The sequence below is a fragment of the Adiantum capillus-veneris genome, chromosome 8 (genome assembly GCF_014529385.1).
Source record: "Adiantum capillus-veneris isolate H3 chromosome 8, ASM1452938v2, whole genome shotgun sequence".
Classification (NCBI taxonomy): Eukaryota; Viridiplantae; Streptophyta; class Polypodiopsida; order Polypodiales; family Pteridaceae; genus Adiantum; species Adiantum capillus-veneris.
Genome location: NC_140938.1, coordinates 161,368,101 through 161,383,328, shown reverse-complemented (window position 1 = coordinate 161,383,328; position 15,228 = coordinate 161,368,101). Strand labels below are relative to the sequence as shown.

General features: G+C 44.4%; 1 protein-coding gene across 2 annotated transcripts in view; it reads left to right on the top strand.

The window, feature by feature from the left end:
* Nucleotides 1–15,228, top strand: part of LOC147453265 (nudix hydrolase 19, chloroplastic-like) — a 117,688-nt gene that overhangs the window by 47,138 nt on the left and 55,322 nt on the right. For both annotated transcript variants that reach the window (XM_086519130.1, XM_086519129.1), the window contains exon 2: nt 15,083–15,180. In XM_086519130.1, the coding sequence (XP_086375256.1) occupies nt 15,083–15,180 (98 nt within the window). The remainder of the gene's footprint in view (nt 1–15,082; nt 15,181–15,228) is intronic.

Genomic DNA, 15,228 nt, shown 5'->3' with positions numbered 1-15,228 from the left:
TTAGTTTCCCTTCATCTTCCATAGCCCAAGGGTGTAGAGGTCATGCTCAAGACGAGCATGGTGATTGCGGTGATGGTGATGGTGTGGGTGTGTGTGTGTGCACTAGGCATACACAGTGCATAGTGTACTCTTTGGTGATGGTGTGTGTTTAGTGTGATAGTGACCTCTCTTTATATAGGGGAGGAGGGGGGGAGAAATTCTAGAATTTAGAAATGAAGAAATCATTATCTACATAGGCCATGTGACTGTGGGCCCCACTTGTCTGGCTGTGTGTATATGTGCCAGAACAGCAGTCTCATGAGAGAGAGAGACTAAGAGAGAGATATGGGTTGATGAAAAAAAGTGAGAGGTGACATGGAGAATAAAGTAATTACAAGAGGGGAGAGAGAGGAGTGTGTTCAGAGGTGAATCTGTGTGCAGATGTGTGTGAACACACGAAAATCAGGTAACCATTGGGTGGGGATGGGTCTGTGGGCACCTTTTTCAGTGAAACTGAGTGTGTGTGAGTGTCGGGGAGACCATCTGGCTACAAGACAAGAGAGATTTCGAATTTTAGAGAGAGAGGGGGGTATTTGGATCATGGGAGAGTGTAGGAGAGAGAAAAGGGGGGTGGGGTATACTGTTTTGGAAGATAGCATAAGTTGCATGTGAGTTAGGGTGCATTATTGGTGAGTTATAATGCATTATTGGTGAGAGGTGGGGTAGCTTGAGGGGAGAGAGAAAGGAGAAAGGACAAGGGGAAGAGAGAGGGGGTTGACCTTTTGAGTGGAGGAGAGGAAAAGGGACACACGGCAGGGCAACAGTGAAGAAAAAGGAGGCAAGGTGGGGATGGGCTGCCCCGTAGGCATGAGGTGGCCAATTTTACCTTTCTCATATATTTACATAGTCATACTTTATTTTTTTCTTATTTTTTCCAATGCTTTTTATCACTCCCTCCCTAAGAGGGGGTTTTCATGGGGTGGGGACGAGAGAAGAGGGGTATGGGAGCTTGGCTTGTGAAAAGCCCCCATCACTGTGTGCAACCAGAGGATATGCATCTACTGTAAGTGACTGGACATGCACGGTCTGCGAACAGACTCACAAAAGTGCCAGAACACTTCCTAAGCTAGGCTAACTGAACTGGACTGAACCCTTGTCATGAAGTAGCTTGTCCACGTACACATAGGGTTAGATGTGCATGTGACAACGGGGTCCCATAAGTTGGTAGGACTTCTTCTGTTGTTGCTTGTTTGTCTTAGGGTTTAGGCCCCTCGGCCGGTGATCAGCACAGTGGCTCCGTTCTTGAGTGTCTTGACAGGTCACCAATTTGTGACACCCACACACCCGAGGAAAAGAATGTTAACGTCGTAGAAAACTATCCCAAGAGACCTTAAAGATCTATCTGACGAGAAGAGTTGAACTAAAGACCTATTATTCAAGAGGGAAATGGCATAACCAATCTACCACACTTGGGTGATAGAAGGTTATACCATTTTCCTCTTCTTATTAGCACACACACCCACACCCACACCCACCCACACACCTGAGAAGAAGAGAATTCAAACGTTGTAGAAAACTATCCCAAGAGACCTTACAGATCTATCCGACGAGGAGAGCTGAACTCAAGACCTATTATTCAAGAGGGAAATGGCATAACGAATCTACCACACTTGGGTGATAGAAAGGTTTTACCATTTTCCTCTTCTTATTAGCGCGCGCTCGCGCGCACACACACACACACACACATACCCACCCACACACTTGAGAAGAAGAGAATTTTAACGTCGTAGGAAACTATCCCAATAGACCTTAAAGATCATACGACGAGGAGAGATGAACTCAAGACCTGTTATTCAAGAGGAAAATGGCATAACCAATCTACCACACTTGGGTGATAGAAAGGTTATACCATTTTGCTCTTCTTATTGGAACACACACCCACGCACCCACACACCCGAGAAGAAGAGAATTTTAACGTTGTAGGAAACTATCCCAAGAGACCTTAAAGATCTATCCAATGAGGAGAGCTGAACTCAAGACTTGTTATTGAAGAGGGAAATGGCATAACCAATCAACCACACTTGGGTGATAGAAAGGTTATACCATTTTCCTCCTTATTAGCGCGCACACACACACACACCCACCCACACACCTGAGAGAAAGAGAATTTTAACGTCGTAGGAAACTATCTCAAGAGACCTTAAAGATCTATTCGACGAGGAGAGTTGAACTCAAGACCTGTTATGTCATGTGACACATCCAACCCTATGTGTCCGTGGACAAGCTACAGCATGATCACGGTTCAGTTCAGTCAAATCAGTCTAGAATAGGAAGTGATCTAGCACTTTTGTGAGTCTGTTCGCAGACCGTGCATGTCCAGACACTTAGTATAGCTTCTGGTTGCACACAACATGATTATAATTCCCATCAGAATCCATCAGAACCTTCAGGGGAATTTTTCAGTGCATTTAGCCTATTTTCCTTATTTTCCTTATCAGTCTAGAATAGGAAGTGATCTAGCACTTTTGTGAGTCTGTTCGTAGACCGTGCATGTCCAGACACTTAGTATAGCTTCTGGTTGCACACAACATGATTATAATTCCCATCAGAATCCATCAGAACCTTCAGGGGAATTTTTCAGTGCATTTAGCCTATTTTCCTTATTTTTGACATTTTTCACTTATTATTTTTAAGTGACTTTTGTTGGAAAGTAGGTAGGGCAAATTGAGTAAGTTTGTATATAAGCAAACCTAGACTAGCACTATTTGGCAGAAGAGGCAGCAGGAGCTCCATCGCTCAACAGGCAACTTCTCAGCAAGAACCCTTGGTGGCATTTCTCCTCCAAGCAAGACTCCCTTCACCTAGCGTTTTCAGCAAGCAGCAACATCGCCATAGTTTCCCAAGTCCTTGGCGTTTTTCATCACCAGAAGACTTCAGCATCAACGTTTTTCATCAAGGCTACACTGCAAGATAACCTCAGTCCCTGGCGTTTTCCAGAGCCCTAGCGTTTCCAGATTGCAGCCTCAGCCCACAGCGTTTTTCAGCATATAAAGACCAGCAGGTTTTCAGCCTATGAAGTTTCCCAAGTCCTTGGCGTTTTTCATCACATATTGCATCGCCAGAAGACTTCAGCATCAGCGTTTTTCATCAAGGCTACACTGCAAGATAACCTCAGCCCCTGGCGTTTTCCAGAGCCCTAGCGTTTCCAAATTGCAGCCTCAGTCCATAGCCTTTTTCAGCATATAAAGACCAGCAGGTTTTCAGCCTATGAAGCCCTAAAGACCAGCAGTTTGCAGCCATTAAGAACCTGTCCACATCAGCGTTTTTGGTGTCAGATCATTTCAGCCATTAGCGTTTTTGAGGACAACAGCCATTCAGCCTGAGATTTCAGCAATAGCGTTTTTAGGACAGCAGATAAAGAGTAGCAGATTTCAGCCCTAGCGTCAGTCTCGCCATCCCCGTCGTCGACATCGACCTAGTCTATACTTTCATCAGTCACATGCATTCAGTTTGTACCAGTTTGTGCAATCAATAGTAGACCACTCTCGCCGACGAGAGTGAGGCCTTCGGAGGAGGGTTTTACGTCTGTGGTGTCGATTTCTCTTCTCTCTCTATCTCTCAGTCTCATGCACTTGCACGCACAGTGTCCATTCACTTTGTTGTGATCATTGCACTCTCTCATTAAGAACGGAAGGCTCTCCCTTCCGTAAGAACAAAAATAACCTTGAGCACAGTTCGGAGCACTCATCTTGAGCAAAATTCAAACATTCATTCCGCTGCACCTTACATTGGTATCAGAGCTTTGACAGTGTTCTGTATCACTCAAGGGAAGAACCACAAGAATCACAATAATTTTTTTGCTTGTTGAGGTCGCACGAACCCAAGTTCGCTTGGGCGTGTCGATTCCTAATCGTGTTTTTGAAGAGTTACAGGAATCCCAAGAAAGAAGGGCTTGTCCAGCCTCCCCGTGTGCCTCTTTTCACCCATTGAGAGAGGACCATGCACTTAGCGGCCGGCCAATCGACGTGAGGTGGGAAAAAGCAACCTTGGTGTGAGCGCAAGGCAAGGTGGTACCAAACGTACTATACATGGCGTATATGTACGTACTATACGTTGTTCCGTACAGGAAAATTTTTTATGTACGTAAAAATACGTACTCTTGTAAAAAGACCGCAAAGTACTAAATTTTCTAGGACATTTCCAATAAAAAACAAGAGAGAAGGCAACAATTTATAAAGACATTCAAAGACACGTTTTACAAGACAACCACCTACCGTGTAACTACTGCAAGAGACTTAGATTTTTATATTAAAATCAGCACCGTACGGGCTTCCCACACAAAAAAACAAACCCAAAAAAAAAAAGGGCGTACGGATCGTTCCATACGGTACGGATCTGTACAGAACATCCGTACGGTAACGAACCGATCCGTACGTACGTTTTGATCCAACCTTGGCGCAAGGCCGCCAAGGGGTGCGTCCGCACAAAAGAGCAAAACTCGGGTGAAGAGAAGATCCTTCTCAAACATAGATTGCAAGCGAAAGAAGACCCTCAAGAACCCAAGTTCCTCGTGAACTTCAAACCCAAGAACCTCAAGACCCCCAAGAACCCAAGTTCCTCGTGAACTTAAGAGCCCAAGACCACAAGAACCCACAAGAACCCACGACTTCAGTGGATGGTCATCACTCGAAGCGGAATGGATACTTCGCTTGGAGGTGATGAGCATGAGAGAGGCGAAGAAGAATTTTCCCCACCAGGAGGTTTTTTCGACCCTCCCCCTTTCCCATCTACGCCAAGGATTGCACTAACTCCTACGGAGGAGTTGTAGCAAATGTTTATGGACAGGAAGTTAGAACTCGAAGCAAGAAGAGTAGAAAGAATGGCAGAAATGGATCGCAGACACATAGAAAGAAAAGCAGAAAGAGAAGCAGAAAGAACGGCAGCCATAGAGCGTGAGCATGAGCAAGCGCTACACATGCAAGAGTTGTTTTGACTCTTTTCTCAAGTGCAGGCACAAATACAAGAGATTCGGGAAAAGGAGATTCTCTCAGTCTCTTCTTTCCAAAGCATGATACACAAGATTTGCATGATGATTTGAATGACAATGATTTGCATGATGATTTAAGTGATAATGATGAGCATGATGATTTGGATGACAATGACAAGCATGATGATTTGCATGATGATCAAGATGTGATTTCACAAGCATGATGAGTTGCATGAAGATGATGTGATTGTTCACAAGGATGATGTGTTAGTTGATACTTTCTCTAGTGAAGCTAACCTCATTGCAGATGCGATCAAACACGAAGAATTGATCTTGGCTCTCGAGCCTAGGTCCAAAGAACCCTCACAGGAAGTATTATGTGTTCGCATGATTAATCAACATATATTGTTCGAGTGTTTCATTCGTGATCGATCTGTGTATTTTTGTCAGCGTCTTTATGTGATCCCTTTTCCTAGGCATGACATATTGTACGTTGAGCACGTTTCACTCATGAATGAGCACGAATGTATGCGGATTGTTCATGAAAAGCTGAAAAGTATGCATTCAAGGAAGTCACATTCCATGTCTCTTCCTTGGCATGACACATTTGTAGAAAGAGCACAAGAAAGTATGAGCACCAAGCATGGGAATTTCCGTTGTGAATTGCCACAGTTGATTGCTTTAGATCAAAAGAGAAAGATTCTATCTCATTGTTTACGTGTGTGTGGTGAATGGTTTGGCACTCCGTCTATTTGTTCATCTACATTGCATGCACAATCTTTAAGGAAGACTAGATTTTTTCCAGTCACTTTACATGGAATAGGTATGTTCATGGTTTTGTGTTGGAAATGGTTTCAGGAATTTTCAGCCATGGAGATTCTTGAAGAAGAAAGAAGCATGACTCTCAACGAAGTTGAAGCATTGAAGGAGCCACAAAAGACTTTGTGTTGCTTTCGGCGCGGCCCAAAGAAGCAAGCGTTGCAGACCTTTATAAAGTTCAAGTACCGCACGACCCACACATCAGAGTGGGCTGGCGAAGAGTCCCTTCCAGGATTCCGGATGCTATTGGCGATCTCCCTCGACGCCATTTAGTTCGGTACCAGTACCTCACTTTGAAAAGGAGGGGATGTCACGTGACACATCCAACCCTATGTGTCTGTGGACAAGCTACAGCATGATCAGGGTTCAGTTCAGTCAAGTCAATCTAGAATAGGAAGTGATCTGGCACTTTTGTGAGTCTGTTGCAGACCGTGCATGTCCAGACACTTAGTATAGATCCATATCCTCTGGTTGCACGCAGCATGATCATAAGCATTCCCATCAGAATCCATCAGAATCCTTCAGGGGAATTTTCTAGTGCATTTAGTCTATTTTTCCTATTTTTGACATTTTTCACTTATTATTTTTAAGTGACTTTTGTTGGAAAGTAGGTAGGGCAAATTCAGTAAGTTGTATATAAGCAAACCTACACTAGCACTATTTGGTAAAAGAGGCAGCAGGAGCTCCATCGCTCAACAGAAAACTTCTCAGTAAGAACCCTTGGTGGCGTTTCTCCTCCAAGCAAGACTCCATACAAGAAGCAGCATCGCCATAGTTTTCCAAGTCCTTGGCGTTTTTCATCACAGATTGCATCGCCAGAAGACTTCAGCATCAGCGTTTTGAACCCTTGGTGGCGTTTCTCCTCCAAGCAAGACTCCCTTCACCTAGCGTTTTCAGCAAGCAGCAGCATCGCCATAGTTTCCCAAGTCCTTTGCGTTTTTCATCACATATTGCATCGCCAAAAGACTTCAGCATCAGCGTTTTTCATCAAGGCTACACCGCAAGATAACCTTAGCCCTTGGCGTTTTCCAGAGCCCTAGCGTTTCCAGATTGCAGCCTCAGCCCATAGCGTTTTTCAGCATATAAAGACCAACAGGTTTTCAGCCTATGAAGCCCTACAGACCATCAATTTTCAGCCATTAAGAACCTGCCCACATCAGCGTTTTTGGTGTCAGATCATTTCAGCTATTAGCGTTTTTGAGGGCAGCAGCCATTGAGCCTCAGATTTCAGCAATAGCGTTTTTAGGACAGCAGATAAAGAGTAGCAGATTTCAGCCCTAGCGTCGGTCTCGCCATCCCCGTCGTCGACATCGACCTAGCCTAGACTTGCATCAGTCACATGGATTCAGTTTGTACCAGTTTGTGCAATCAATAGTAGACCACTCTTGCCGACGAGAGTGGAGCCTTCGGAGGAGGTTTTACAACGTTTTTGGTGTCATATTTCTCTTCTCTCTATCTCTCAGTCTCATGCACTTGCACGCACAATGTCCATTCACTTTGTTGTGATCATTGCACTCTCTCATTAAGAACGGAAGGCTCTCCCTTTCGTAAGAACAAAAGGAACCTTGAGCACTGTTCGGAGACTCATCTTGAACAAAGTTCAAACATTCATTCCGCTACACCTTACATGTTATTCAAGAGGGAAATGGCATAACCAATCTACCACACTTGGGTGATAGAAAGGTTACACCATTTTCCTCTTCTTATTAGCCCCCACACACCCACCCACCCACACACCCAAGAAGAAGAGAACTTTAACGTTGTAGGAAACTATCCCAAGAGACCTTAAATATCTATTTGACGAGTGCTGAACTCAAGGCCTGTTATTCAAGAAGGAATTTTCAACCAATCTATCACACTTGGGTGATAGAAAGGTTATACCATTTTCCTCTTCTTATTAGCACACACCCACATCCACACACCCGAGACGAAGAGGGCTTAAACGTCGTAGGAAACTATCCTAAGAGACCTTAAAGATCTATGGGACGAGGAGAGTCGAACTCAAGACCTGTTATTCAAGAGGAAAATGGCATAACCAATCTACCACACTTGCGTGATAGATAGGTTATACGATTTTTCTCTTCTTATTAGCGCGCACACACACACATCCACTCACACACCCGAGGAGAAGAGAATTTTAACGTTGTAGGAAACTATTTGAAGAGACCTTTAAGATCTATCCGACGAGGAGAGAGGAACTCAAGACCAGTTATTCAAGACGAGGAGAGAGGAACTCAAGACCAATCTACCACACTTGGGTGATAGAAAGGTTATACCATTTTCCTCTTCTTATTAGTGCACACACACCCATCCACCCACACATCTGAGAAGAAGAGAATTTTAACGTCGTAGGAAACTACCCCAAGAGACATTAAAGATAATAAGAAGAGTAAACAAACATGCCCTTTGTTGTGCGCGTGTAGGGAGTGTGTGCAAGAGAGGGGGAAGAAGAAAAAGGGGAAGGGGATGATACACAGACAGCCTGTGTTGGGTTAGTGGAGAAGAAAGGGAAGAGTCAACTCTTCCTCTTTTTCTCCCTATATTGATTAGGTGAAATCAAGTGTACAAGGGTGGTTTCCCACGGCCACCTGGCCTACACCCCAACAACCTCCCACTTGAAGGTCATGGTGGCCAAATAGTGGCATTAGTATAGTTAGTCTATACAAAATTGATGAAGTATTGCCGAGGTTTCATCCTGCACCCATAAGTTCTATACAATGTGTAAATCGCTCCGAGGCTAGGCTCTTTGTGAGAGCATCTACGGGGTTGTCGTCAGTGTGAACCTTGACAAGCTCGATACGCTTGCCAGCCAATGCATCTCGTATGACACGGTATCTGACCTCTATGTGTTTCGACTTTGAGTGAAACACTGGATTCTTTGCCAAAGCAATGGCACTCTGACTATCACAATGTAGTACTGGAACCTCGTGAATGCCCAAATCTCCCACTAGACGAGCCAACCATATGGCTTTCTTGCTGGCGTCAGACGCAGCAACATATTCTGCCTCAGTGGTAGATGAAGACGTGCAATCTTGGAGACACGATCTCCAAGAGATAGCTGCTCCAGCAAACATGAACACATAGCCAGATGTGGATCTTCTACGATCCACGCAACCCGCATAATCCGCATCTGTGTAACCTACAATAGATGCATCACTGTTTCCGAAGCGTAAACACTTGCTAGCTGTACCTTTCAAATATCTGAGGATTTTCTTCACTGCTTCCCAATGCTTCTTGCCAGGGTTTGCCATGTACCTACTAACCACTCCCACTGCATGTGCAATGTCTGGTCTTGTGGCTACCATAGCGTACATCAAACTGCCAACTGCTGAAGAATATGGTACTTTCGCCATTTCCTCTTTCTCAGCCACTGTCTTGGGAGAGTCTTCCTTGCTAAGTTTGGAGTTTGCTTGCATTGGGGTACTCAATGACTTTCTCCCCTGCATACTAAAACGTTGCAAGACTTTGTGAATGTACTTTTCTTGAGATAATTCAAGAATTCCACGTTGCCTGTCTCTCTTGATGTGCATACCAAGAAAGTGATTGGCATCTCCCAAATCCTTCATGGAAAACTGAGTGCTTAGCATCTTTTTCAACTGATTGATTTCATTAATTGATTTGCCTGCGATAAGCATATCATCTACATACAAGATCAAGATGATTAAAGAACCATCGTTCAATCTTTTTGTGTATAAGCAGTGATCCTCTTGACTTCTTATGTAACCCTGAGACTGCATGAATTTGTCGAATTTTTGATACCATTGCCTTGAACCTTGCTTGAGGCCATAGAGTGCCTTTTTAAGTCTACAAACCAATTCTGTCCTCGTTGGTTTTTGGGTTTCACATACGAAGCCCTCTGGTTGTTTCATGTAGACATCTTCATCTAGATCCCCGTGAAGAAATGCTGTGTTCACATCCATTTGGACAAGTTCCATGTCCTGGATAGCAACCAAGCCAAGCACGGTGCGAAGTGTAGTCATCTTGACTACTGGAGAGAAAATCTCATCAAAATCCACACCTTTTTGTTGCTTGAAACCCTCGGCAACTAGACGAGCCTTGTATCGAGGCTCGGCATCTTCCGTTGTATACTTCTTCTTGTATACCCACTTGCAAGGTAAAGCATTTTTGCCTTTTGGTAATTCAACCAAATCCCATGTCTCATTAGTCACAATCGAGTTGTATTCTGATTGCATAGCCTGCTCCCACTTAACGCTATCCTTCATTTGTATGGCTTCTTTGTAGCAGGTTGGCTCTTCACTGTCAATGACCAAAATGTGGTGTATACCCGACTCAAACCGCTCGGGCGCACGTGATACTCTCTCAGAGCGTCTCAGTGCCTGACTGTTAGACTCTGCTCTCTCCGGAGCAATAGTAGTATCTTGCACTTGAGGAGTAGGTGCAACACTACTGAACTGAGTTGGTTCGGAGGCTACATCCTCAAAACGAACACGTCTGTACTCAACATCTTTGATGGGCTTCTTGTGCATTTTTGATTCATTGAAAATCACATGTGAGCTACGAATGACTTTGTTTGATTCTGGGTGCTAGAGACGATATCCCATCTCTCCGTTTGCACCATAGCCAATAAAGATACATTTGTGTGATCTGGGATCTAACTTCCGACGAAGTTCTTTGGGCACATGTGCATATGCCTCACATCCAAATACACGTAAATGCTCATAGCTTGGCCTTTTGCCAGTCCATAATTCCTGTGGAATTTTGAAATTCATAGGAGAACTAGGTGACCTGTTGATGATGTGCACTGCTATCAGAACAGCTTCCGCCCAAAACTCTGGAGTAAGCTTCGCCATAGACATCATAGAGACAACTCGCTCTTGAATCGTACGATTCATTCTTTCAACTATCCCGTTTTGTGCAGGTGTGTATGGAGCAGTAAACTGCCGCCGAATGCCTCTTCTATTGCAAAAATCCTTGAACTCTGTGGAGACGTATTCTCCACCATTGTCCGTGCGAAAAGCTCTGAGCTTTGTTTCTGATTGGTTCTCAACCATGGCGAGGAATTTTTGGAATGTCGAAAAGACTTCTTCCTTACGCTTAAGGAGATACACCCACACCTTTTTGGTAGAATCATCAATGAACGTGAGAAAGTAGTTTGCCCCCCCTAGAGTTTTATGTGGCATTGGACCGCATAAATCACTGTGCACCAAGTCTAGAGGTTCGCCTAGTTTCTTATTCAATGGCGAAGATGTCAATCTAGTCTGTTTGCCATATAGACAATGCTCACACATTGGAAAGTCCGTGTAATCTAACACAGGTAAGTAGCCAAAACGCTGAAGTTTTTTCATTCCCTTTTGGTTAATGTGCCCTAGCCGGCTATGCCACAACTCAGGAGACGGCAGCTCGGCAACATAGATAGAGTGTTCGTCGACACTCGAAACAAACAAAGAGTACAGGGATCCGTTTTTATTGCCTTTTATCATGATAAGGTTGTTCTTGCGGATCATCCAAGAACGATTACCAAAAACTGTAGTGTAGCCAAGATAATCCAATTGCCCTATAGAAAGCAAGCTTTTCGTAAGCTTGGGCACATGTCTGACATTCTGCAGCACAAAAGTAGTGCCATTATGCATCTGAAGTTTCACATCACCAATGCCAATAATGTCAATCTCATAGGAATCACCAAGCTTGACTATTCCATGCATGGATGCATAAGAGGAAAACCACTCTCTATGCGGTGTGACATGAAAACTTGCATCAGAATCAAAGATCCAATTCTGTGCATAACCCTCATCTTGTGCAACCAAAGCATTTGGAGTGAGATCTGAAGTGAAAATGAGAACATCTGAGGCATCTGATGTTACCTCGGCATGAATCTCTGTGGGCATAATGAGCATCACTGGAGGAGGAGCATCCTCTACTGCAGTGGTAGGTATGGGAGACTCAACAATATTGAGCTCCTCAATCTTTACTGTACTTTTGCTTTTGCCAGAATTATCCTTTTGCATGTTTTTCTGATCTCTTAGGAAACTGCGACAATCCTTTTTGTAATGACTCTTCTTGTGGCAATAGTAACACTCGACATTTTTGGCATTGCGGTCTCTACTTTGGTTCCTGTGTCTGCTAGGACTACGAGGATTTCGCTCTCTACTTTTGCTTTTGTATTTGTTTCTGTCATGGCCTCTTGCCTTTGTTGAACTGCCAGCCATATATGCATCCCCATGACTAGCATTATCGAGAAATTTACGACGAATCTCTTTAGTGAGCAACGCATCTGTGACAACATTGAACTCTAACTTGCCATTCGGAGCTGAATTGCTAATGGCTATGCAAAAGATATCCCATGAACTGGGTAGAGAGCATAACAAGAAGATAGACTTGAGTTCATCGTCAAACTCCTTAAAGCCCTGAGATGTCAGTTGACTAAACAAGGAATTGAACTCATTTAAGTGACCGAAAACTGTGCTACCTTCTTTCATGTTGAGCTTCATAAGCTTTTTCATGAGAAAAACTTTGTTGGATGCACTTTTGCTCTCCCATGCTGAACATAAGCTGTCCCAAAGTTCCTTGGTTGTTTTCTTCCCTATGATAGTGAAGAAGACTGACTCGGCTAGATGTAGACGTATCGTAGCCATGGCTTTTGCATCCAAAAGCTCCCATTGAGCTTGTGTATAATCATCATCTTCTACGCGCTCTTTCAACGGTTCTGAGAGGCCTTTGTTTATCAAAACATCTTTCATGCGCTCTTTCCACATGGTGAAGTTGCTGCCATCGAACTTCCGAATGAAATACTCCTCCTTTTTTGAAGAAGAAGCCATCGCTGATAAGAGGGTTTGAGAGGTGCCAAACTATGGCGAGAAGATGTAGAAATTTGGGCAGAGTAACCTTTGTATCGGGAGTAAAATCTCAACCGAAATAGACTCAAAAGTGCCAACAATGAAGGTCACGACTCGCGGGAAGTAATCGGCAGAGTCTCCTTTGTATGAGGAGTCAAACTCAACTCAAAATGCATATAAATGTGCCAACTGCACTAACTGAGCATCTGTTGCACAAAACCACTGCTGTGTGAGTGCCAACTCGGCGTCAAAAGCATAAATAACCGTCCAGATACATATCCTATGGTGAGGGTACCGTAAAGGGGAACTCCAGCTACCTGTATCACCGAAGGTGTCTCAACATTCGAGCACACCCCAGCTCAAAGAAAACCTCACGGTATCGACCCTCCAAAAGCTAATGCAGACACAAATGGGCTAGCCACAGTCTCAGAAAGGGCTCGCCGAGTAGCCGTAAAATGCCAATGCTCGAAGCCGGTATCGAACGGTCGAGGCCGAGTCAGATCGGTATCGATCGCAGATCTCGCTCGATCTGTCAATATCACTCTCAAGCTTGTCGAACTCGGTGTGTGGACGTCGAAGTCGGATGACGTTGTCAAAGAAGTCGATGACGAAGTCGCAGAATGGCTGTACGTCGATGTCGGTGCACGTCGCTCGTCAAGAGCAAGAGCTGTTGTGGTCGACTTACCAAAAAGCCCTACTCCTCATTTCTGCAAGCTAAATGCTGCCCAATTCAGCTCAGTGCTCAATTCCCAAGCAAATGGACTCGCTATTTCTCCAACTCCTGAGAGTGTGTGTGTGTGTATACACTACCACACACATTCAATTGCAGCTTGTGAATATTCTTTGATTTGTGGCTCGCCACTACTTGTGGGAACAAGTGTTTGCACACACTATTGTGTGTCAAACATACAAGCAAAAAATTGAATTTAAATTTTGTTTTTTTTGCTTTTTGACGACTGCCTGTTGCAGAGAAATGCCGACTCTGTGTGTGTGTGTGTGTGTGTGTGTGTGTGTGAGCAACACCACCACAAGGCTCGTGCTCTCTCTCTCTTCTTTGGCTGCATCACCCGGCATTGACTTGCTCCATGCCTCGCCCTTCAAATTCCGCTATTTGCTACTGCTCGTAGTGAGCCCGACTTCCCCAATTGCTCGATTATTTGCAGATGCTATGCTATTAGCTTTCCTTTGCTCGACCCTTGCTCTGCTTCTTATGCCCAAACCTGATTCTGCTCAACTGTCTGCTCTAGCCTTGCTTGGATTCGATTCTCCCTTGCAATGCTTTAACCAGCACTGTCTGTTCCTGCAGAGCTACCAAGCTCACAATTCCAAGATTGTGTAATCACCAATGCCCGACCCAAGGTCTTCTCAAAGCTTACAATGCCCTTGATTGTGCTTGGCCGATTCCTAATGGCTGCCTAATTTTCTGTCTTGAAAATTGTGAGATGCCTCCTCCCTGTGTTGCTCGATGCTTCAAGTTGCACTGACATGTCGTGGTCGGTGCTTCTCACCAAGCTGCCCACTTGCTGCACTGTGCTATTGAGCTGCTTATTGACTCTCTTGCAAGCCCCCTTCTTTGATTCAATGCCTTCAAGCTCCTGCTAGTGCTCGTTTGCTTGGCAACACTTGCCTTCAAGCTCAACAACCTGCAGATCTCGAATTCCCTGCTGAGATTCTTTGCTTCCAAGGGCAGTTGCACACGCGGTGATGGGGAGTGGGATCGGCAAGCCAAGCTCTGATACCAATTGTTGTGCGCGTGTAGGGAGTGTGTGCAAGAGAGGGGGAAGAAGAAAATGGGGAAGGGGATGATACACAGACAGCTTGTGTTGCTTTAGTGGAGAAGAAAGCAAAGAGTCAACTCTTCCTCTTTTTCTCCCTATATTGATTAGGTGAAATCAAGTGTACAAGGGTGGTTTCCCACGGCCACCTGGCCTACACCCCAACACCCTTCCCATTCCAGACACTCTCCTAGGCCAGAGAGATCCATAACCTCTCTCCATCTACGAGAAAATTTCAAGAAGGCCCATGGGGCTCAGTGCAAGAACCTGCTTAGATGTTTTCAATAATTGGGGAGACATAAGCTATCTTGTTATGGAAGGGCGCTTAAATTTGGATCGTCCATTTATTTTTCAAAAACAGCTTTGATGTGTTTTTGAAGAGCCCAACTTCATAATCTGCATCCAATCACCGTACAGCCTAAGCAACAGGACTCCAAGCTCACAGCTGATTGTCTTACGGTCTAGGGAGTTTGGGTCGTGCGACCCGAGAATGATACCAAGATTCATGGTCTCTGTTGATTTTCTCCATAGAATTTGAGCTCGAGCTTCAGTTTTAGAGGAGGAAGGTAGCTGTTTCACAGTGAGCCAGGAAAGTGACATGATTGGATGATGAGGTTGACATGCTAAATATGTCTGAGGCACAAACTCTTTATGATCTACCAATGAAAGTTTTGAGTTTTATCATTTTGGTCATCCATCTCCAATAGTGCTGGTTTGCTTTGAATCAGGTTGCTCAAATTACTGGATAATGTCAAATTGCAACAAGAAAAGACATGTGAGCTTTCATAGCTTCTCATCATCCACCAATGCTTTGGACAATAACCAGGTGGATATTTTTGTCGAGCACATATCTAATGTAATGATCAGTTTGATA